Source organism: Stegastes partitus, unplaced genomic scaffold (genome assembly GCF_000690725.1).
Source record: "Stegastes partitus isolate 25-593 unplaced genomic scaffold, Stegastes_partitus-1.0.2 Scaffold1190, whole genome shotgun sequence".
In the NCBI taxonomy this organism is placed as follows: Eukaryota; Metazoa; Chordata; class Actinopteri; family Pomacentridae; genus Stegastes; species Stegastes partitus.
Window position 1 is genome coordinate 106,591 of NW_007578921.1, and position 24,767 is coordinate 131,357.

Consider the following 24,767-nt stretch of genomic DNA (forward strand, 5'->3'; position numbering starts at 1 on the left):
AAGTAAAAGAAGACGGACTTCTCCTTAGATCATGTGTATCTGAGAGTATAACCTTTCTTTATTTGTTGCTAATCTCTGAGATGTAAAGGATAATGCTGCTCAATTTTTCATTTCTTAACATTTTGGTGACTTTTTTTTCCCCTTAAGTGACACTTAACACAATAAAAATTATCCTTTTAGAGCTCATTAAAAACAAAAAAAAAACTAAATATGACACAAAGCCACACATTAAAAATCAAGACTTAGTGGATATTATGTGGACTTAATGGATTTAAGTGTTCCATAATTCTACGGTTGTGATAGCCACAATTACATGACAGATTAGAGAGAATGATTCTTTATTCTACTGTTGATGGCATCTAACTGTGAAATATGCTGTGAAATGTGATTCATGGTCGACATAACCACAGTCATATTCTGTCTTTCTAACACAGCACATGAACGCGCTCAAACACGGACACACATTCCACGTTTAAGATGGTGTTATCATATGCTTGTTATCCAGACACATAGCTTAGAGTGATGTTGGAGGCAATCGTTTAGTCCTAATGAGCCATATCATCTCTTTGAAATTCAAATACCTTAATGAGTTTCCCCTCCCCCACGTGCAGTTTTTATTTCCTCTTTCCTTTTTCACTTCCTGTCTTCTCATCTAACATCCACATTTTTTAAATGTTTTTTTTTGTTTGTTTGCTTGTTTTTATTCAATACAATTTTTTATACACCCAGGGAATAAGGTGGAGGGAGATTTTGACCAAATTGCCACTTTTTTTTTTTGGTGAGTATTTTGATCTGGGATTTCACAGCAATTTATCTGCCTACAATTTTCTTTTTTTTACGTGCAACAAACGACAACATCAAAGCATTCTGAGGTCATTATGGCTTCGTTTCAGGTAATTTTTAAAATCTAACTACTTTGCTGCTGAGGGGCAACTTTGGGTAACCCCACATAAAGGCAGCAAACTTTTGGCCATGATTTCTTCCAAAAATATATATATATATATGTATGATTTTGTTTTTGTATGTTACTGAATGAGAATACAAATGTGGTACCATTTTTGTGGAGCCACCAATGAATGGCTATGGGAGAAAATCCAGCTTATAAAAGTTCTCACAGGACAGTGATGGGTTGCCAGTTGGCAAAGAATCTGTCTTTAACCCTGTTCAGGACTTTTGGGGTCTTTTGGACCCTAGGCCATTTGGTTTAGGTGACAGGTATTGTTTTTTTATTTTTGAAGTTTTTTTTTTTTTTTTTTTTTAACATAAAAAGAGGAACATTTGTTATGCATTTAGAACCAAAAATACTTATCAGAAAATGTATTTAACATAGTATAAAAGTCTATAATGAATACCAACAAATATTTTGCACACTTTCTTTCTTGGGGTCCAATGAATCCTGAAAGACCTTCTACGGATGGCAACATGAAAGTCCTGAATAGGGTTAAACAAATAAATTACCTTTTTTGAAGACCATGAAGTAATGTTGTTTCATGATGCACCGCTGTTTTTAAAATGCTAATCATTACAGCCCTACTGCCTACCTAATCCAAACTGATTTTGCTTCGTCAAGCTCAAATACTCCTCATGTTTAAATAACACAAAGTGGAGTTTAACCATGATGATAGTCCATACAAACCTCCCTCCATGGTGCGTGCTGTGGTCCACTCTGATGTGACACTTCCTGCAGTACCGATGCTTACAACTCTCAGTTGGTAGGTTGAAAACGCCTGCAGACCGGCTACAATGGTGCTGCTCTCAGGGGGTGACGATGCGCTTCTATTGGTTAGCTTTGCTTCTGGAGAAACACTTGGATCCAGCCAACCGGAGCTGAAGAACACTCTTTTCTCAGTAGCAAGACTTGAACGGTTCTGCGATTCCACTGGTCCACGCAGAAAGACCTCATACCTTGTGATAACACCTGTACAGAGAGGAAAGAAAAGTTCAACCAAAGCAGCCTGCGAGTGATTAGTTGTGAGGACTTAGGTAAAAAAAAAAAAGTTATTTCTGAAATTAAATATGGAAAGCAACAATTGCAGCTACAGGGATTGTTATGGAAACACTGCAGCACATTTTTACTGTTTTGCTCTCTGGTGGGGACCAGACTATTGTCCTGCTCTCACAGACTCCATTCCACTTGTTAATAGGAAAATAAGAGAGCTGGGTTAGAATGAGGACAGAGCAGCACCAAAATACAATGAGGGACTTAGAGACTCACCATGGAATAAAGGACTGTCCAAATGTTGTTGTAAGTATAAAATTCAAATAAAATCAAATAATATAGAGCAGCCTTGTGTGGAACCTTTGTCAACAGATGGTGCGTCTTTAACTCACTTGCTTCATTCTTTCCTTTTCACTACTCCTTTCCCTTTACATGGATATTTTTTCATGTCTGCCTTTTCCCTTTGCCTCCCTTGTAATATAAATAAAGTACATATCGAGAGGGTTCTACAGCTGCTTTATTTGAAACCTCATGTCCCAACAGTAAACTATCTTTAGACAACCACCAGACAAAATGCTACCATTATTAGTGACTACTGACTATCCTCTCCATCTCACAAATAAACACGCTAAATGTTGGAAAATGGACAATTTATAATGGACCTTGCATTACTCTATGATTCATGAGTTTTCACAGTGACTGTGAGTGTAAAAGTTCTTAAAACCTCCAATAATGATACATTAATTTCACATTTTTATATTTATTAAAAAGGGCTGCAAGGTGGAGCGGTGGTTAGCATCGTCGCCTCGCAGCAAGAAGGTCGCCGGTTCGCATCCCAGTGAGGACACCGAGGATCTTTCTGTGTGGAGTTTGCATGTTCTCCCTGTGCAGAGTGGGTTCTCTCCAGGTTCTCCAGCTTCCTCCCACAAGGTCCAAAAACATGTTGACGTTAATTGGTGATTCTAAATTGTCCGTAGGTGTGAATGTGAGTGTGCTTGGTTGTCTGTCTCTAAGTGTAGCCCTGTGATGGACTGGTGACCTGTCCAGGGTGTCCCCTGCCTTCACCCTAAGTCGGCTGGGATAGACTCCAGCCCCCCACGACCCTAGTGAGGATTAAGCGGTGGATGGATGGATGGATGGATGGATATTTATTAAAAAGAGCACTAAGGGCATCATTAAGCAAAGCTAAATTGTAAATATCCATATTAGTGAGTGCTGAAAACCTTACAACAAATGACATAACCTAAGACACAGTACAAACCCACTACTGTGGCGCTTCCTCACTTTAAGAACGAACTGAGAAGGTCTCAGTGACCATCAGACACACACTGTGCTTGTATCCCCCACTTAAAGAGAAAAGACAGAAACTAGTGTTGGCAGATGGACGATTGTGTTGTATATTAAAAAAAACGATCTCTTCCAGCCAATCACTATTTATTTCCAGTAAAATCAATGACCACATGTAAAAGAAACAAAAATATGAAAGGACTGCTTTTACTGTCGTACATCCTCATTCAAACCCATGTTTTCTCAAAAAGCTGGAATGAGCCATATTTGTAGTTGCGGCGACCACAGGTACGTTCAAGAAAAACGTCGATATTAAGGGAACAACCTCGGCTCAAGAAAAAGGACGAATAACGTTAAGATTAAGTGCAGTTGGGAGAAATGGCCAAATCAAAATGGCGAGGGGGAAAAAGAATGCTGTAATAAATTAACTGATGAGAGAAAACATTATTTTAGGGGGACACAGAGGAACCCATGTAAGTGGGCTTAGTATGACGCTGGGAGGGAAACAGATTAACAGACAGAGAGAGAAAAACAAGAGACATAAACAGAGAGAAACCCAGGTTACAGGGCTTTGTACGACACTGAGCCTTAGAGCCATTACAAAGCTCTCTGGATTTACCAAAGGCAGTTCCAGTCCACTGTGTATTTCTGCGTGTGTGTGTGTGTGTGTGTTGGTTGATTCTCATACTTCTTGAATGACACAAGCCTACAGCCATGCCACTAGGCAAGTGTTTCATGTTAGTTTACTAAATGTGTGCTGTATGTTTGCGTGATTATTCTGCTGTATTATTCATTCTGACACAGACGTTAATAATTTATATATTCGTTTTGTCATGTAATTGTAACATACTTAAAATAAACATGGCGTATTCTTAGTTGTGCAAATGTGCATCCAGTTTGTGTATATTTTTCTGTATAAGGTGCAAGACGTTCTGTATGTTTGGGGTCGTACCATTTGGCTGACTGGGGGGCTCCCAGGAAGCATGCAGTGTATGAGGTCCCGTAGCAGTGACTCTGGGAGGAGGCTGGTTCTGTGGGGGGGCAGCAGCTGTCAGAAGAGACAGCGGCGGGCTAGAAGCGCAACCTCCAGAAGAGCAAGCCTGTAGACAAGGTTAACAGTTCATCTTTAGCCAGTTCATGCTGAAAACATGCATCGGTCGAAAAACTGTGGTTCAAGCACGTTTGCAGTATTTTTCAGAAGATTGAGCAGCTTCACTGATACATCATTTTACTCGGAATGAGAACCATCACTTGTGTTAAAAGCACTGGCTGTTACCTCCAGTGTGACTGTGTAGTGGGTGAAGGGCTTCAGGCCGCTTGCCACAGCCTCTGTAGATAAGCCTGCGTAGTGAATGAAGGACTCTGCTCCACTAGATGACTCCGTGGATGATAACACAAACCTATGGGAGACAAAGACTGTGACAATCAGTTCCTCATTTCTTCATGTTTCCATTGCTTTCCATGTCACTGCATTGGTTTCATAATGTGGTTCAGTTAAATGCTAAAACTAGAACTATAACTCAGTTGTTTTTGTTCTTGTTTAGAACTCTCTTCTTTATCTCACCCATCCTGCCACCATCCTAGTTTCAACTATCTTGTCCCTACTGTGTCATACTACTTACTAATACTCTCAAGTCCATCTTTTTAGGCAGGTACTCCTCCATCAACTTTTCCACATAGGAAAGAATTATAATTTCTACTATTGAATAACTGATCTGAAACTAACTAAAGTCCCCTACTGCTTAATTCACTTAGTTGTCAATTTGTTTCTCCAAGACAGGCTCCAGCAGGTCACATTGTAGTTGGCTTCTCCATCGATTTTTATACTCCAAGGTGTGTCAGAAAAGTTCCAGGACTGGTGTCACAAAAGATAGATTTCAAACACAAACTAGAAACTACCAGTTTTCCCCTTCAGACGATCAACCAGCACGTCTACAAACAGATCCTGCGGCGTTTGCTTCATTCAGTGCACGAGAAGAGGCCCGAGTTGTGGCAGGACAAGTCGTGGCTGCTTCACCATGACAACGCGTCTGCTCACAATGCCCTGAGCATCCCATAGTTCCTGGCTGAGAAGAACATCACCATGCTGGATCAACCTCCCTACTCACCCCACCTGGCTCCGTGGGATTTTTTCTCTTCCCCAAGCTGAAGGGGGTCATCAAGAGGACCCGTTTTGAAGACGTGGACGACATCAAGATGGCTGTGATGACGGATCCTGGAAGAATCCTTCCAGGAGTGCATGGGGGCGTGGCAGAGAAGGCTGGGGAAGTGTGTTAGACTCCAGGGGATTACTTCAAAGGGGAAAATTTGTAGTTTGTGTTTGAAATATATCTTTTGTGACAATATGTGAAATATATCTTTTGTGACACCAGTCCTGGAACTTTTCTGACACACCTCATATACTGCTAATTTATTAAATGAACAAATTTCACTGATCATTGTAGTGTTCTGGCAGCCAACTTAAGTCAGAACCACGACAAGAGACTACAGACAGAGCAGCTGAAAACTGTTAGAGTTTGAATGTTGGAGTGTTAAAGTTTAAAGTGTAAACTGTCTCTGCCCTCCACAATGTCCTCTCTTTTCCCTCCCTCCTTACCTTTCCACTGGGCCTGTATCGTTTCTTGGTGTGCTCCAGTTAAAGCTAGCACTGGTAGGACCCGGTCGTCCCACAAGGTTTAAGTGGAGCTGGTCTGCGTCCGGTGTTGCACTTAAAGTTTGGTATGAGGCTGGAGCACTTATCGTCGCACCAGCTACATTAGCTGTTGCAAGCCAGTAAGTGTAGTTGGTAAAGGGAAACAAACCGATGTCTTCAAATGACTCAGGGCCTTAGAAAGTGAAAAAAAGAAGAAATAAGCTAAAATATGATCTTGGATTGAGAGAAGACACAATTTAAGAAAAACAATGTTTAGGCCACATGTGGGAAATATTAACAAAAAAAAAAAAGAATAATGTGTAAAAAGCTGTGTGAATACATACTGAAAGGATAGTGTCTCTGGATGGTGTGCACTGGCTGTCCATCCCTGATGAGTGTGTAGTTGAGTCTGTTTGAGTTTGGGGAGTCGGGCGGATGCCAAGAGACATGAATGGAGGAGAAACTGAGAGCAAAACCGACTGGTGCAGGTTGCTGGGAAGGTGCTGCAAAGACAGAGATAGAAAAACAGTGATTGATATTGACAATGAACAGTAACAGGGATGAAACTGATCAGGGATGGATTTCTGCTGAGATCCGACATGCTGATATTTTTCAAATTCTTTTGGCCGATTGCTGATACATGTACATCTGTTTTCTGATTGCAGAGAACATCAAGCCTCTCCTGTAGTGGAATTACTGTATTATTGCACCTGTTCTTATTGTGACAGCCCATTGGCAGACGCAGACATAAAATATGTTCAATGTTTTCCAAATGTACACAATCAACGGTATATTAAACTACTTCAACTTGCACATAAAACATGCCATACCTACTACAAGTACTTTTTTTTTTTTTTTTTTAAACTGCAAGCCTTCAACCAGAGCCAGTGTTCATTTTGGGCCAGTGACAACGTTTCATATGAAAGCCTTTATCTGTGACACCAGTCAAGATGCTGATATTGTAAATCTCCAAAATTGACGACTAATATAATTAACACAAAAAGTAAAATGTGATATCACCTTAAATTTCATATCAAAACATTCATATACTGAGGAATATATGCTCATAAGTCAGTGGGTGTGCTCGTGTGTGTGTGTGTGTGTTTATGAACATGTAAAACAGACCTTTACTGCAGCCAAAGTGATTCTCAGGATCCAAATGACTCGCTCCAGGATGACATAAATCACACTTGTCTCCAGTTACCAGCAGCTTACACACACACTCCCCTGTGTCGGGATGGCACGAACCATTGACACTTCCCACTGGGTTACATGTACAAGGAAGGCATCTGGTCGCACAATCAAAGAAGAAAGAGAGACGTCACGAAGATGTTCAATCTACAACTTTGATTTATAACTTTATCTAGTTGAAAATAATGCCAAAATGTTGACACACACAGTACTGCCAACGTACAAAGATATACATGCAAAATATAAAAGACATTTTAAGTTATTGTAATAGTTGTTTTTAATCAACAACAGACTTCCTGTGATGTTTGAAATATTTTATTGACCAATCACTGCAGAGAAGTTGTCACTGCATCCTTCTGCTTCTTTGGTGGGATAATTGAATTGTTACAAAACAGCTGCTCTCTAAAACCTCCTGCTTTGGTGTGGTAGGCAGAAAATAAAGAAAATGCATCATTAAATGTCTCTGAATTGGTTTGCAAAGATAAATCAAAGCAAAGATAACCTGAGATAGTTGGATATGTGTGTGTGTGTGTGTGTGTGTCTCTGAAAGGTGTTGGGTCCACTCCTTAACACTGTGAGGAAGACCCTCACTACAGTCTATCCCACCCACCACCCTTTAACTGTGAAACTAACTTCACAGAAACTGCCTCCCCCCTCAGAGTTGTCAGAGTGTGTGTGCATATGTGTGTGTGTGTGTGTGTGTGTCTGACGGTGCATGTGTCTGGGTCACCAGCGTGGTGTTAACCTCACAGGGGCTGGGCAGTGGGTGATCATCCGGCCAGCCACCTCACACCTTTACTCGCACGCACACGCACGCACCACAATCTGCTTGTTGGTAGATGTTTGGCACACACTCATATACACACCACACTGGCAGAGTGACAGTGACCATGGTACTGACACACACATACTGTACTCACATGTTGTGTGTCTCTCTCATGTACACACACGCACTCACACACACACACACACACACATACACACACACACACATACACACACGCACACACATGCATGTATGCAAGCGCGCGCACACACACCACTACACCTTCTTTATTGCAGTGTGAAAAGCCACAGCCTCATAATGAGCCGCAAATTTGTCCCGTCAACTGGTGCTCACACAAACACACACACACACAGGCTAGAAAAAGGCACAGTGACTCGACCTTCACTCCAATCCCAAGGAGAAAGAAAACACCAAGTCTTTCTTTTTTCATCAGCCTCAAAGTGCAAAACGTGTGTGTCAGACACACACACACACACACACACACACACGCACACACACACAAACACAGACAGAGTATTTACATATGACATATAACATGCTAATGATGATATCATAGACAGTAACTGATAAACATTCAACAAGATTTCAACTAGATGGGCATAAAATTCTCACAATAAGATCATGCGTCACGTATTTAAGAAATTATTCTCAAATTTGTTTTATATAGCTATTTACTGGGACCTTCTTAGTTTATTACAAAGTGCACACGGTACATATGTAATCCCATACGATACGACTGTATGTACAAGTGAGTGTGCATATGTGAGAGTATTTCATCAGTCCTGACAGAATTACCATCATATTTATAGAGCCGTAAGACTACATCTTCTGCCAACTGCTCGCACATCAATCTGTGTGTGTGTGTAAATTCATTTGTGTAAAGCCTATTGATTGAAGCGGGAGGATTAATTACTTGATGATATTTAGATGAAGAAATCCTTATTGTGGAGTGACTCTGGGCACAAGAAAAGCATTCGCCAGTAATAACTCAAGACTTAAGGTGTCATTTTTTTTCCTGTAGAAAGAAAGAAGTTAATGCAGGAAAAGGTAAAGGAAGGATGCAGAGAAAGAAGGATCTGTAATGGGTTTAGTTAATTCATGTTTTGTTTCTGTCCCCCCTCCATGTTACTGTTGCTATCTACTCAGGTGAGGATGACCCCATCCCTATTTTTCTGTCATATTTTAATTATTACACTCTTTTCTTCCCAGTGTTCCCCTTCCCTTCTGCCCTTGTAAAGCAAACTCTTTACTTTCACTCCGCTGATTTTTCTCTCCCCATCCTTCCATCCCTCTCTACCGTGAAGAGATCTCAGCCACAGCCTGATCTCATCCTTAATGTTTTAACACTGGAGAATACAGCAATCAGGCAAGGTCAACTAACACACACACACACACGCTAGACCACTACTCAAACAGTTTGCGGAGCATCTATCTGCTATGACGCCCTGTTGAGAGGAACGTATGTGCGTGTTGCGCTCTGGTATTGGGGTGTAAAGTGTACCGTTACATTTGTGTATGCGTGTTTTAAGTTGTGGGTGTGAGAGACAGCCTGCAGGTAGAGACATGAGCGGCAAAGGTCAAAGCAGCTCTTAACTCATGTAAGTCATATGTCTGCCTACCTGTCTGCACACAGTCTTAACAGAGACTGCACCTGCTGGCGTGAGTGCTCGTATGTACAGCTGCATGTGTGCACGAGCGCGTGTTTATACAGGTGGTGCATTAATGGATAAAAACTTTACAAGACGTACAACCGACAGATATTGTGTCATCTGTGTGTGTGAGTGATTAAGCCAGTATTACCTGCCCAGACCGGGGTTGAATCCAAAAAACATCTCACGACACTGGTCACAACGTCGTCCTCCCACTGAGCGATGTGCACATGCACACTGTCCAGTCTGGCTCTCACAATCACGCTGCAGTGCTCCCATTGGATGGCAGTCACACTCCAGACAAATACCTTGATCTGGATGGAGGTACAAACCTGCACAAAGACACATTTGAAATAAAGTAAAGGGATCTTACAACAAAACAAACAGGGAAGTCTGACTGCTCATCTGGCATTTTCATAGAGGAGAGGAGGGGGGCGAGGGTTGAGGAGTGAGGACATTGGGTGGGACAGAGCATCATGTTCTATCACCAGACTGTGCAATATGTTACAAGTATCTGTATATTGTATACTGAATTTGAATGCTGATTTGATTTGGATTTGGATTTGATTGATTTGATTGAATTTTGAATGCTGTTGTTTTGTTGCTGATTTTATGTTGGTGTTGTGTTGTTTTTCAGTGTAGCAATTTCCCTGAGGTCTTGTACCGAAGGGATTAATAACGTTTTATTATATTTTATTATTTTTATTCTAATTCTAATTCTAATATCATCTTCATCTGTGTTTAGGTGCATTATTTTACTTAATTTCTTTCTTCTCTTCTTATTTTGTTTTCTTATCCTTTGTTTATTCCCTCAAAGGTGAAATTTTCCTGATGATGCTTAATGATTTTTGAAAACACAACTCACACTTTTCTGTTGGTTTCCTTTCTTTTAATGTCAAACTCTAATGTCTGACTGCATTTAAAATGACTGAATAACCACCATATACCCACTTATATGTATCTCATAGAGTTTGTACACAATGATTATCCAGTGAAAACAAACAGAGCCCACTATGTAGTGCACTCAGATGACAACACAATGTATTTTTATGAACCAGTGAACAAGCCATTATGCAGTGTTGTGATGCAAAACAGCCTAAAATTTGTCCTCTTGTTGCACAACTGACAACATCACACTAACAGCGTTCCAGTGCAGATTCACAACAGTGTATGAGTACCTGATTTTGGAGGCAGCCTAATACAATTTGGAAGCAGCCATTTTATGCCCCTGCTAATCCCTAATAGGAGGTGTTGTTTGCTGTTGTTTGCTGTTTATTTGTAATAAAATCTAACACAAAGCCAATAAATATTTGTGAGGTTACATTAAGCACTCCAGGTTCCAAAGTACAAATCAATTCAGTTTATTCTTCTCAGGGCCAGCCAGGTAATAAGCAAATTAGATATTCTATTTAGCCACTTGGGCAGAGAATACCCAATGGCTTTACACCATGTCACAAACTGGCAGTTGAGGAAATTAAAACAGGCACTTTTGTGGGAATCGAGTTTGGCAAATGCAATGAAATACTGGAGTTTAAAAAAAAAAATCTGACATTATAGCAACATTTTACATCAATGTTGCCCCATAACAGAACTGAATACAGGGTGGATTAGAGTTTAGGTGTATTTGTAAGATAGTAACTATTATCTTATGTCCTCTGTTGTTCTTTTTTTTTTTTTTTCTACACATTTTCATCAAAACATATTCAGAAATTGTGTCAGAAAATGTTAAGATGATGTCGTTCCCTTTTCACCACTGACACAAAACAACATCTGTGACCTATTGTCCCCCAATACACATGAATGCTATTTCCCCACCTCATGCATGCGCACACAAAGTGAGAGGAGTGAGAAGACTTTACATGGTGCAGAAATGGTATAACCTGCATGATCATTGACTGGAGGTCTGGCATACCAACACACACACAGAACAAAAACTAAATGTCTGAAGTACCAGTCTTGGATCTTTACCAATTGACCACCCAGAACCGTTACCATTTATTGGTGTTTTGACCTTTTGACATTAATGTTTCTAGTACATTTATTTGTCCAATTACGCCCCAAATTTCTTGTTCATCCATCCATCCATCCATCCAGCCACTCTTCTAACTCACCGGGTCGGCAGCTGCTGCAGTCTTTTCCATAGCGTGTAGGGACACAAACACAATGCCCAGTGGTGCTGTCGCAGACTGACCCTGCCACTGTTCCTCTGGGGTCGCATATACATGGTACACAGCCCTGGGACGAACCCTCTAACAGGACACAGAACAACGTCAGAAGGGTTGAATGGATTTACACTTTTTCTCTCAAACTGTCACACCTTTGACAACACCACCAACATTCCAACAAGAAGAACAAAAACTAACTAACTTGCATTAAATTCTTAACCTATATCTAGCATGACATGTCATAGTTTCACTGTTGGAATCTACTACAAAAGAGCATTAAAAGCTGTTGGATGCGATCGTGCTTTCAGTTCTGTGCTCTTACTCTGGAGGTCTGAACTTCTGTTGTAGTAGTTGTGGGCACAGTTGGTACACTGCGCTCCCTCCACCCCCTCCTTGCACGGGCATTGTCCGGTAAACATATCGCATACGCCGTCTGGCACAGTTCCACCAAAGTCGCACACACACGGCAGACAGCCCAGAGAGTTGCGATGCTCCAGGGTGTGGTAACCATGACGGCAGGAGTCACAGCGACGGCCCTCCACATGTTCCTAATAAAGAACAATGGAGAAAGAATGGTTACTAAACAAAGATGGAAGAATAGATGAAGATTTAATGCTAAAACTGAAGTAACTAACTATCAGAGGGACCTGAGCATTACCACCAAACCAGAATCTGACAAAAACTGCAAAAAGGTGTTGAACTGGTCTTTCACTCAAACAATAAAGATAGGGCTCGTAGTAGTTTTAATAATGTGATAATCCTGTTTGTCTTTGATTTGACAAGCAGATTTACTCACTTGTTGTCCCTTCTGTTAGTTCAGTTTATCTGACCTGTTTTCTTGTGATTAGATGTCAGCATAGATTTTTTCAACTTTCTTGTCTTAACTTCAAAAATCCAAAAAATTGCTTACATTTGATCATGCAAATCAAAAACACATAGCTTTAGTGTAGTGTTTTGTTGTTTTTTAATGTCAAATTGCACAGTTAAGACAATACACCATCATTTCCTAATCCAGAATTCCTTATTATGCATTTTGTCAGAATTCAATTTAACTAAAATTGCCTAGAACTGTTGCTGATGAGGGCATCTTTGCGTTGCCAAACATGACATGGCGCTCTGATTGTAAAAAAAAAAAAAGAAGCTTTTTCAGCAGTCAGTGTTTAACATTATAATGAAATTGCATATCCTAAAAACCAGCGATACGTGCCTTACACACACACTGTCCTGTGTAAGGATCACAGTCTGTCCCAGGCACCGTCCCATCATGCGAGCAGTTGCAGGCAGCACAGGACCCCTCCAGTCTTAAACCGTACAAGCCGCCGCCGCATGAGTCACATCGCTGGCCGCCCACCCCGGGCTTACACTCACACTGCCCCCCCTCAGGCTCACAGAACGGACTGAGGGAGCCCGACGGGTCACAGTCACATGGGACGCAGCCGTCTGGGTGGGACAGGTTCCAATAACCAAACTCACAGCGGTCACATGAAAGACCTGGAAAGAGAGCAGAAACCAGAAAGAGAGACACAGAGAGAAAGAAAAATAGTATTTAGAGAAGTGCTGAGGAGAAGGCGGAGTGGGACCGACTGAGGGAAACAGAAAGGAAATAAATAACAAAGTGAATTGATGCTCGCTTGTTCACCAACTAGCGTTTAGCCCCTCTGTGTTTTCCAGAGCTGTGTGGATGTGTGTGTGTGTGAGAGAGAGAGAGCAGGAGAAATGGTGGGTGAGTGTATAAAGCTGCCATCATTAGGGCCAGGCCCTCTACATATGATGGATCACTCACCTAAGGCCAAACACTTAATTTTACTGAGCAAAAAAATAAATAAATTAAGCAACTACAAGAAAAGAATGGAGGGAAGGAAAAAAGATGGGATGGAGAGATGGAAAAATGGATGGAGGGATATAAAAAATTATACTAAATCATTATCAAAAGGTGAGTTCCATTCTGGAGGAAACCTTGCATCTTGAGATTGGTTTTAAACAGGTTCTTTAACAAGGAAATGTTTAAAATATATGGATATTACAATGAAGAAAAATTGTGCAGCAACACACAGAAGAATAAAGAAACATCAGACTGCAAAAAAAAATGCAGCTTTTTATTCAACATGTAAGCTGCTGTATTATTTTAACATTTAACATCCTCCCAATATTTTCAAAAGCAACAGAGAGCTTTAATTTCAAATTTAGATTTTAAACTTTTAGAATTGAATTTAGAAATGATGACACATTATTTCTTAACACCTTTTTGTTCTGCTAATAATTACAAAATAATTCTAATCAGCTGCAAACACGAAGTCGATGCTGTAGGAGGTTTTATAGCGGCAGCAGCAGCAATGCTAGGCTTTAAGGCTAGTTAAACTATGATATGCAGTGTGTGCGTGCAGGCTTATTTGAATATGCCATACGTATTCCATGACAGGCAATCTGTCCCTAAATGGATGCCTGGGGGCAACGCAGTCGCCACAGCCGTTTATGAGGGAGTGTGTGTTCATATGTGGGTGGGTGTGAATGTGTATGCGCACACATATATTAATAAGAACATACCTGTACATCTGTGTTAGCGCGCGTGACCACGTGTGCGTCGGTGTGTGTGTGTGCGTCCTACTTTGTGTGTGGCAGACACTTGGCATTTCCCCTGGTCTGCCCACTTTAATGATTTTATAGATATGAATGTATTTCTCTCCATAGATCATATTTCATAGCGGTGCAGTGGAAATATGTGTCTGTGTGTGCAGAAGCGCGGCTGAACATCCGAGTGTATAAGTGGTAAATATTCAGGCCGGCAGACGGATGTTTACAAGCCTAACAATGCCTTGATATATCGTGCTCAGTGCAGATTATTCCCAATAAAATGATATAATTTATAAAGACTCCAACACGTATTGTAAAACGAGATGCTAGCAAAGTAATTATATCTTCTTTTTTTTACTTTTTAGACACTGAGCTGAACAAGTTTATGAATCACATTTTTGAAATTCAAATGAAAAGTCCAGCAAATGCATGAACAGAAACAACTGGGTTGAGAGAAGAAAACAGAAAAAAAGGGGAAAAGTAAGAAGTCAATAAAAAGGAAAGACAAGTGAGAACATTACAGAATCGACTGTGTTAGAAGATATTAGATCAGAAGAGAAAGGATGTAATTTTGTGTTGAGGTGTCCACGTGTGCTCGTGCGTGTATGTGTGTGTGTGTGTGTGTGTTTTCGGGACATGGCCAGCCCTTTTATCAGTAGCCAGCTGGTTAACAGGCTCATGCATCACCATTTCAAACGCTATTATGTACACACTGCACTCTGGCACCTTGTTACGAGTGTGCGTGCGTTTCTGCATGTGTGTGTATCTGCGTCTGCATGCACACATTTCAATTCCGTCCTTCTGAAGCGTGCCTGCCATTGCTCTACTCAAAGTATCAGCTTGGCGGTAATAAATTGCCATAATCAAATCTCATTTCTGAAAAATACCTGTGGGAGCAACCAAACAAACAAGGACAGAAAAAAACGAAAATGGGTCTTGTAAGAAGGAGTGTGAAAAATACAAGGGGCTGCAGCAGTTTGTTTTAATCAACTTGGCATTGAATTAGAGAATTAAATACCAGCTTAGTCCTTGATGGCATGCGTGCACACATACACACACAAACACACACACACACACACAAACACACAGAGATGTTTATGTGCACACGCAAAGAAACTACCACAACATGCAATACACAGAGTTAGGCAAAGACAAAAGTACATTAATACATGGCCGGAGCCAGACAGTCTCTCTTATACATACACATAAGTACAACTGACACACTTACACACATACACATGCCCGCACTCACACGCACAACGTGGACCCTTGATAGCAAGGCTTAGCAATAACCATGATGCGTTGAGTTGAGGAGCGTTGGCCGGTTTTGCATTTCATACGAGTCTGGTCTTCAAAGACACACAGGGGAGAGAGTGAAACCATTTATCACAAAGAGAAGCACAACGGCTGGAAGCACCGCCAGCAGAAAAGCCTGTTTATTTTGGCAGCCACAACACTTTGGGATATGGACGTGTGTGTTCATCAGTGTGTATATACGCGTTCCTGGTTTGTCATGTGCACTCAGTGTATACACTTCTGCTTTTGTGTGCACCCCAACGAGCACCCTTATGTATTAATTAAGACGCCGTTACTGGACAATTAAACAAAAATAACTGTGCTAATGAAAAGCGCAAGTTATCGACTAAGTACTTGGGAGTATTTAGTGAGGAAAAAAAACTGTTTTAGGAACCAGACATTTTGTAGCTGATGTGTTTTGCTGCTGCTGTAACACGCCAATATTTTATCATCATCATGAATGGGATCGAGTAGGTTTTACACCTTCATAAAAGAAAGAAAGAAGGAGCTGTAAGTGTCTCCTCTGACACACACACACACAACTAAACACATGCAATTTCACCACTTGACACATTTAAAAAACTAGCTTTCTCCAGGATTTGACAGGAATCTGTTTACCTGTGACGTGGGGTTTACATCGGCACTGTCCTGTGTCATGACTGCAGCTGGGACCTGCTTCTGTTGAGCTGCTGATGATGCCCATGTCGCTGCAGTTACAGGAAACGCAGCCGTTTGGACTTGAGGCTGTAAAACCATGCCAACCCGGCAAACAGTCTGCACATCGACGACCTGTTACTCCAACCTTACAGTGACACTGGCCTCCTATCTGGAGGTAGCGAACACAAAGGAAGAGAGTGGAGGTGCAAGGGGGAGAAGATGCAAGGACATTAGGGTGGAGAGGAGAAAGAAACCATGTTGGGATTTTTAGTTTAAAAAACATTTCAATCAGGAAATTTAAGTTACAAGGGTTGCAGTTTGTGTTGGTGTGTACCTGAGCACACTCCGTAGTGCCGTTGACCGTCCCAGCAGTGTGACAGTCACAGGGCTGACACACATCGACTGAAGTGGGATCAGAGTCCTCCAGCCTGAAAAACCCGCTTACACACAGTTCACAGTTCATACCTGATGGAGAGAGAGACAGAAACATGGTGAGAAAAAAAAAAAGTAATTGACAGAAATCATACTGAGATCAAAAAAGATGTTTATGTCCCGTAATCCAGCTTTCAGCAGCACTCAACTCATGGAAAAGTGTTTTATAGCATCATGAAAACATGTGAGTGAGGCACCATTTTCCAACACATTAGCAGCATTTTAAAATTTACCAGTATCTTCATGTTGGCTCAGATTGGGGTCATTAGATTGTAAAGACAAAGTCAAGGTCAAACTTCACATTTTGGGAGTTCGAACAGTTTTCTCATTTGTATCTGTACACACATGTTTACAAAAGCACCTTTCTACACGTGCACATTTTTTTTTTTTTTTACAAATACAAATCTCTTCACCACATGCATTTTTTTTTTAAAGTGGTAAAAATCTTTTCTGCCTATGATACACAATAGGGAATCTCCTATGCAGATTCATGTTTCAGGTTTCCAAAGGCTGATTCACAACTACTACTTTGTTGTTTGTTGACATCACTTTTTGTGCTTAAAACTTTATTGACCTTATTTTGAGTCAATGATCTTCACTTGTTATCAACATCTTTATGTAGAAAAACTGCATTGGTCCAGAGATGTCAGCACACTGCAATTTAAAATTTAAAAAAGTCCATGCAAATAAATAAAGTGCAAGGAAATGCATAGAAGGTCTTGCAATTAACAAAGACTAGAGTGAAAATTAGCTTAAAAGCAACGAGTTTCTAGCATAAACTAAAACATGATGGCTGAGAGACACATGTTGTTGCTCATGAAGNGATAAAGCAAGTGCTATGCCTCTATGATGTTTGTAAAATCAAACTTTTCAAATCAACTAAATCATTTAATTTAGTGATATTAATCCTAACTACTACTAGAAGACCAGACATAATAAAATAATCAGAATTTAATTTCCTACATGCATGTTAATTCATTAATCCAATCTGCTCGCTCTGTTCTCGTCTTACTATCCTTGCTGTTGTCCAGTCATAGTCTGACTCGCTATCTGAAAATCAAACCAGTTGCTCTCCATTGATAGCTGACCATTAACCAAAAAAAGAGCTGCCCAGCTTCACTGGTACACAGCAGGACAGTTAATTCAGCATAAAGCCTTTTTGAGCTAATGAAGAATACAATAATCTTCTAGCGGAGAAAAGGAGAAAAAAAATAATTCACAGTAAGACAGACAGAGAGGCGGGTTTTTTAATAAATGTCTTTGTTTGTGTGTGTGCCTGTGTGTTTGTGTAATTTATTAAAGAAGTCCTCTTGTCGTTAAGAAGGAAAGTGCTTAATTAAGACCATGAGGAGATTTTCCCTGAGGGGGTTCCTCTGTGCTGAATGTGTGTTTATATTCCTAAACATGATATGTGGTGTGTTTCTGGATCTAATACAGATACGTGGGAATAGAAATCTGCTATGATGGTGTAACAAATCCAAACAGGTGGAACTTGTCAATGTCACCATCTGACTTTATATAATCTATAAGCAGGGGTGTGAGGTCCACCCCTGGGGTTATAAATGAGGTTAATATTTATATGTTTTTGTGATCACATGTGCTGTTACTCACGTTGTTTCCCTTTGTGTGGCTCTCCGGCAAACACAGACAGCGGTACGGTGTCACACTGGTATCACAGTGGTCTGCATGGCCGTGACACTCACACCTGCCCACATGACAGAAAGAGAGGGAGGGACAACGAGAAAATAAGCAAACACACTGAGAGGACTTGAAAACATGTCGCTGTAAAAGGTTGAAAATGAACCCACCTATTACCTTCAAGTTTACTGACAACTTTTATCCTTGGGTTCAATCTGACCCCAGCAATTTAAACCTCCAGACAACATCATAATTAAAAATGGTAACCAAAGTTAAGGGGAAAAAACCCCTTTAAATAAAACTGAAATAATCATTTCAATGACTTATTTAGAGATGTTAAACATTGAATGGGGTCAAACTGACCCCAAAGATAATAGGAGGGTTAACGCATTTAATTTCTCATTAGACTGAAAAAACAAGCAAAAATGTGAAAACAAAAAGGAAAGCAAACATCATGACAAAAGCTCTCCCTCCCTCAAAGTTTCTGTCCAGACATCCTTCATCTCTTATCCATGGAAGAGCAGTAGTGCCACTGGAAAGTTCCCATTCAACATTTATAAATGCCATCCTGAGAATTATCAGAGCAACATAACAGGTAGCGGACAGCCCTCTCTCTCTCTCNGGGGAGAGTGCAGATGGAAATAGGGGGGAAGGGATTTTGTATATGAGAGAGAGAGAGAGGGGAGTGGAAAAATGTAGAAAAGTGATGGAAAGAGATAAAAAATATATAAAGATTAGGACAGGATGACCAAGAAGACAAGAAAAAACAATCCACAAGTGTGTGAGGATGATGTGGGGCAGAAAAGAAAACAATAAAAGAGAAATGATGATGAAATAAAATCTGTTATTGATGTGTGTCGTATCACTGGTGTGGTCACAGGTGCTTTCAAATGAATAACTGGGATGTGCTCATGGAAACGCTGCACCGTAGTGCTACTAGTGGTCAAACAACTTTGCAAGGTACCTTTAGGATTTTAACAAAATTTAGATGGCAAATCCCACAGATAGGTAGTCCAAACACGATCCACAGGGTGTCATATTGGTATATTTGTGAGTGAGAATCAAGTATCCAGAGTGTTGCTCACTGCTATCTGATTATTAACAGGAACTAATGAAGCAGCAAGAGATTCTCTGGAGACGTGTTGGAATATACACACACATGCCAACAAACACAAACAAGTCTATAAAGACCTATGCAGACACACACACACAGCAGCAGAGTGTGTCTTGGGACATGTAATTCTCCAGGAGTCGTGAGCTGTTTGCATGTTCCTGTTTGTTCCGTCAGCCTGCCTGCTCATCTGTTTGGCCTCGAGTCTGTCTGTTGTCATACCTACAGTAACCTCCTGTGTTCGTCCACGCTTCCTGTCCCCTCCGTCTGCCCATCTGTCTCTGCTCGCCTGGCCCGTCTATCTGCGGCTCTGCGCCCCCAAAACCGTTTCACATATCAAAGGTGCTTTTTCCTGCTGCACTTTGAACAGAAAGCTCTCACCACATATCACTCTTCGTCTCATCCGCTGGGGACGAGTCCAGGAGCGGGATGTAGGAGTTCTCCACTCCTCTATGTCTCCCTTTTACATTCCTCCTCCATCTCCTTAATGTCTCCTCCATCTTCCCACCCTTCCATCTCCTTCTTCTATCTCCCCTCTTTCTGAAAAACAAATCACTGTACGTCTCTCCCAGCTTCCCATCTCTCCCCTTCCTCTCTCTGCCGTCCCCCAACTGCTTGTTCTCATAGCCACGGTGAGTATGTGAGCGGGAAATATTACCATACCAAATGAAAGGGAGAGGTTTTTTTTTTTTCTTTCTTTCTTCTCTTTTCTTTTCATTCAACATTGCGTTACCTTCCCTCTCTCCCAGCCTGCTAATTAGTCGAGGGACCGGTGTTTGGGAGTTAAAAGAAGAGCGCACACGTTCATTCTCTTCCTCATACAAAAGGTTTTGATGGCGCTCCATCATCTGCACACAGTACCGGCAGCGGAAAAGAAGAGCGCATAAGGAAGATTGAGCTTATGTGGCTTTAATTCTATTGCTTTTATCTCGTGCTCATGGTCTGTCCACTGTAATATTATAACTAAAAACATGAAGTTATTCAGTTTGTTCTGTTGATTCCGCAGCACTTCTCACAGTATTTAAGAATAGGACTTTAAAAATAGCCCTACAGGACTCTCAACTCGTTTGACATTTGTTTTAAACCACGTCATGCTGCCCTGACAAAGTAAATAAGGAAGGAGTGATTGTGGCAAGAAACTATTAAACACATTAGAGCCGACTGACGTATTGGTTGGCTGATATCGGTCAATCAGATATATTGGTACATCAGTCCATGCTGTCCAACACATGCCAATATGAAAACTCTTTACCCTTTACAGAACATGAAAAGATGCTTGGGGTAATTTAGAAATAGTGTCATCACATACCTTGTGCAGCAGAGTGCCTCCAACTCTATTGTTTGCAATACTCTCCGCAACCGCAGCACATGTAGCAGAGTACATATCTCAGCTGATGAGTCATGCTTTGTCTTCATTGTAAGTTGCGAACTTTGTGAACTACATGGGTGGATAGTTGATGAATGATCGCCCTGATATATTCCTTTTTCAATATAAGTCTAACATATGCATAAACAATATCAGCCAATGTATCAATAACAACATTTCTTACCCCATAAAATCAGCACCAGCCTAAAAATTAACATTCAGTAAACAGTGCACAGTGAAACATGCTGTGAGGAACGCGCCTGTTTTTTTTTTTTCTCGCTCCTTGTAAGTCACGTTTAATTCGTGAAAAAATGACAGTGAAGCCTGTGAGTGTGTGTGAGTGTGTGTGAGTGTGAATGAATGTGTGTGTGTGTGTGTTTTGGACTGTGAAGCAGAGGAAAGGATAACATCTTATTTTCACTCTGAATGTTTCGACAAAACCTGCTGAGTGAGGAGACTACTCTAATGGATATGTGGACATTCAGATGGCCTGTCATGAGCATCTGTGTGTGTGTGTGTGTGTGTGTGTGTAAATCTGCTGGGACAACTCATCTTATCCTAAATGCCATGACCAATTTCACGCTCTCACTGGAAAGGTCGTGGCACTGGTTTGTGTACGTGTGAGCATGTTTGTGTGTACGCATCCGTGTTGTGTGTATCTAAAGTTAACCCGGTTAACCCCGGCACCGGCGGAAATCTGCTGCTGAGGCAGACTTTACAAACGGAGATCTTGGACATCGCCACTTAACGTCACTAGCCATCAATATCTATCACACACACGCACATGCACAGAACACAGAAAAAGACGGACAGTGTCGATTTCACAATTTATAGACAATATATTTCTATCAAGCAAAAGGTTTTGCTGAACATCTCTGGATGATGCATTCATTCATCAAGTCTTCAAAACTTGAAATTAAGAGGTAAAACCGTTCACTGCTGGAAGGACTTTGCACCTTTTCTTGAACTCTTGCAAAACATAAACACACTCTCTCACACACACACAGTTACACACTTTGCTTACAGGGAAAGTTTAAAAAAAAAAATAAAGAAAATGTTGTATGGAGCTTTTTTGCATCTTACCAAAATCACACATTTGTACTTATGTAACACTAACGTTGGGCAACCGTAAATCCCAAAACACACCATTCTGAACCATTAAATGACAAAGACATTGTACAAGTGAAAATAGATTGTGCGATGTGATGTACAATACAGTATATGATATAGCTTTCAGACATGACGGAATCCATCAGCTGTGGAGAGACGCACAGAGACGGAGTGACAGAATGAGAGATCAAGTCTGACACAGAGTGCACATAAGAAAGAATCAAAAGACAGAGTGAGAAAGTGGGAGAGGGTGTGTGTGTGTGTGTGTGTGTGTGTCCGTTTGTGCGCATGTGTGTTTAAGTGTGTGGGTGAGAGAGAGAGAGAGTTTAAGTGTGTGTCTTCCAAGGCCCCTGTTGATCATCTTGACACATGTCTGAGCATTTCTGTCACTTTAATGTCACTGTGGAAATTCTGCAGATTAGTACAACATCCGTCATGGTGCTAGGCCGATCCAAGTCAACAGAACGCATGCAATATTAAACGCTAATATTCCCCACAGCCTTTTATGCTCCAATATTACAGAGACAGAAGAAAGGTCCTGAATATTCACTCAGAGAGATGACATGGACAGGTTTTTGAGGAAAGTGCACACACGGGCTCACACACAAAGCCCTCCGTGCAGACACATGCACATGTCACACACTAATGTGTTTCGCAGAAGTGTAGCTCCTGTAGAGATTAATTTACATAAAATACATTCATATTGCTTATTTCCATTGCATGTCCTCAACACAAAAGAACTAATGTATGTACGAGAGAGCAGGAAGGGAACCGGCCTGGGAGGATGGACGGACCTGAGACGGTAAGAAAAATAGAGGAAATAAGAGAATGAAACACGAGAAACAGAGTCAAACAGGAATGAATTAAATACTTGGAAAGTGAGGCAATAAAGAGTGAGGGGGAGTAGAGAAAACGGCTGAGTGAAATGAAGCGAAAGACAAACAGAGAAAGAAAGAGAGCTGATTAGAGATGCATGCTGAGGGAATGTCATTGTTCTAGTCGATTTGAGACATTATTTAAACTGAGACCCGAGAGAGAAAGACAGAGTACGAGAAAGAGAGTGAGAGAGAGAGAGAGAGAGAAAAAAAAAGAAGAGAAGAGAGAGGGGACACGGACACAGAGAGAGAAAAAACAAAAATGAGGTATATAAAAAAAAAAAAAAAAAAAAAAGAAATAGAAAGGGTGTAAAGCAAAAAAAAAGAGGAACACAGATTTTTTTCTTTCCTGCATTAATCGGGATGATGCCATTTATCTGACAATAATGTGTGTGTGTGTGTGTGTGTGTGTGTGTGTGTGTAACTACTTTCTATGATAACTTTTAAGGTTCATGTAAGACAAACACTATTAAATGCAAACATATGTGTAGGAGGCTGTTTGTTATTTGAGAGTAAAGTAAGAGAAGCAATTGAACAGCTGCTAGTTGACAACTGTGCGTCTTCCCTGATGTACTCTGATACACACACACACACACACACACACACACACACACACACACACCTGCGCACAGACACACACTAATGCACAGACGCTGGTGTATGAATGATACATAAGTAGTGAATAATGCAGGCCGTCCTGTGCTACGGTGAGGTGAAGCAGTCAAGTCATACTGAACATTTCACTGCTGACCGACTGGAAGCTTTTGTTGGGGTGATGCCGACTATTACCTGAAAAGCCTCATCAAAAGGCAGTGATTTAGATCGGACTAGTCATTCTGCAGCCTACAGTAACAGTGTGTGAATACTTACTGTGATATCATTGCTTCAACCGGGGATGGACAAAAAGACTAAGAGGTAACTACGACCAGAAACAGACACAATAAATAGATTTTAACAAAGACGCTTACCCAACGTTATCTGGCCATTACCCAGTTGTTGACTATTATGCTGTAAAAGCTGGTTGACATAAGATACACTAATTTACAAAGACTTCAGTCCAAGGCTTCTTTTTGTCTCATAACTTATAATTTTGTGAAGGACAACTAACTATCACTGGAGTATCACTATAGCAGGGGTGTCCAATCCTGGTCCTCGAGGGCCACAATCCTGCATGTCTCAGATGTGTCCCTCTTCCAACACACCTGAGTCACATGATCAGCTCATCATCAAGCTCTGCAGAAGCCTGATAACGATCCTGATCATTTAAATCAGGTGTGTTGGAAGAGGGAAACATCTAAAACATGCAGGATTGTGGCCCTCGAGGACCAGGATTGGACACCCCTGCACTATAGTGTGTTTCAGTGGATTTAACTGAACACGTTCTGCAAGTAAGGATAAAGCAAGTGCTATGCCTCTATGATGTTTGTAAAACCAAACTTTTCAAATCAACTAAATCATTTAATTTAGTGATATTAATCCTAACTACTACTAGAAGACCAGACATAATACAATCATCAGAATTTAATTTCCGACATGCATGTTAATTCATTAATCCAATCTGCTCGCTCTGTTCTCGTCTTACTATCCTTGCTGTCGTCCAGTCATAGTCTGACCCTCTATCTGAAAATCAAACCAGTTGCTCTCCATTGATAGCTGACCATTAACCAAAAAAAGAGCTGCCCAGCTTCACTGGTACACAGCAGGACAGTTAATTCAGCATAAAGCCTTTTTGAGCTAATGAAGAATACAATAATCTTCTAGCGGAGAAAAGGAGAAAAAAAATAATTCACAGTAAGACAGACAGAGAGGCGGGTTTTTTAATAAATGTCTTTGTTTGTGTGTGTGCCTGTGTGTTTGTGTAATTTATTAAAGAAGTCCTCTTGTCGTTAAGAAGGAAAGTGCTTAATTAAGACCATGAGGAGATTTTCCCTGAGGGGGTTCCTCTGTGCTGAATGTGTGTTTATATTCCTAAACATGATATGTGGTGTGTTTCTGGATCTAATACAGATACGTGGGAATAGAAATCTGCTATGATGGTGTAACAAATCCAAACAGGTGGAA

General features: G+C 40.8%; 1 protein-coding gene across 1 annotated transcript in view; it reads right to left on the reverse strand.

The window, feature by feature from the left end:
- LOC103368683 (usherin-like) overlaps positions 1-24,767 on the reverse strand; it is a gene marked incomplete at its 3' end in the record, with an annotated part of 165,718 nt that overhangs the window by 104,947 nt on the left and 36,004 nt on the right. The window contains exons 11-23 of the mRNA XM_008297123.1: positions 18,214-18,311; positions 16,509-16,639; positions 16,136-16,343; positions 12,858-13,141; positions 11,973-12,198; positions 11,597-11,734; positions 9,637-9,817; positions 6,984-7,147; positions 6,203-6,361; positions 5,823-6,051; positions 4,503-4,626; positions 4,179-4,326; positions 1,637-1,918 (exon numbers count right to left, since the gene is read on the reverse strand). Coding sequence (XP_008295345.1) covers positions 1,637-1,918; positions 4,179-4,326; positions 4,503-4,626; positions 5,823-6,051; positions 6,203-6,361; positions 6,984-7,147; positions 9,637-9,817; positions 11,597-11,734; positions 11,973-12,198; positions 12,858-13,141; positions 16,136-16,343; positions 16,509-16,639; positions 18,214-18,311 — 2,372 coding nt within the window. The remainder of the gene's footprint in view (positions 1-1,636; positions 1,919-4,178; positions 4,327-4,502; positions 4,627-5,822; positions 6,052-6,202; positions 6,362-6,983; positions 7,148-9,636; positions 9,818-11,596; positions 11,735-11,972; positions 12,199-12,857; positions 13,142-16,135; positions 16,344-16,508; positions 16,640-18,213; positions 18,312-24,767) is intronic.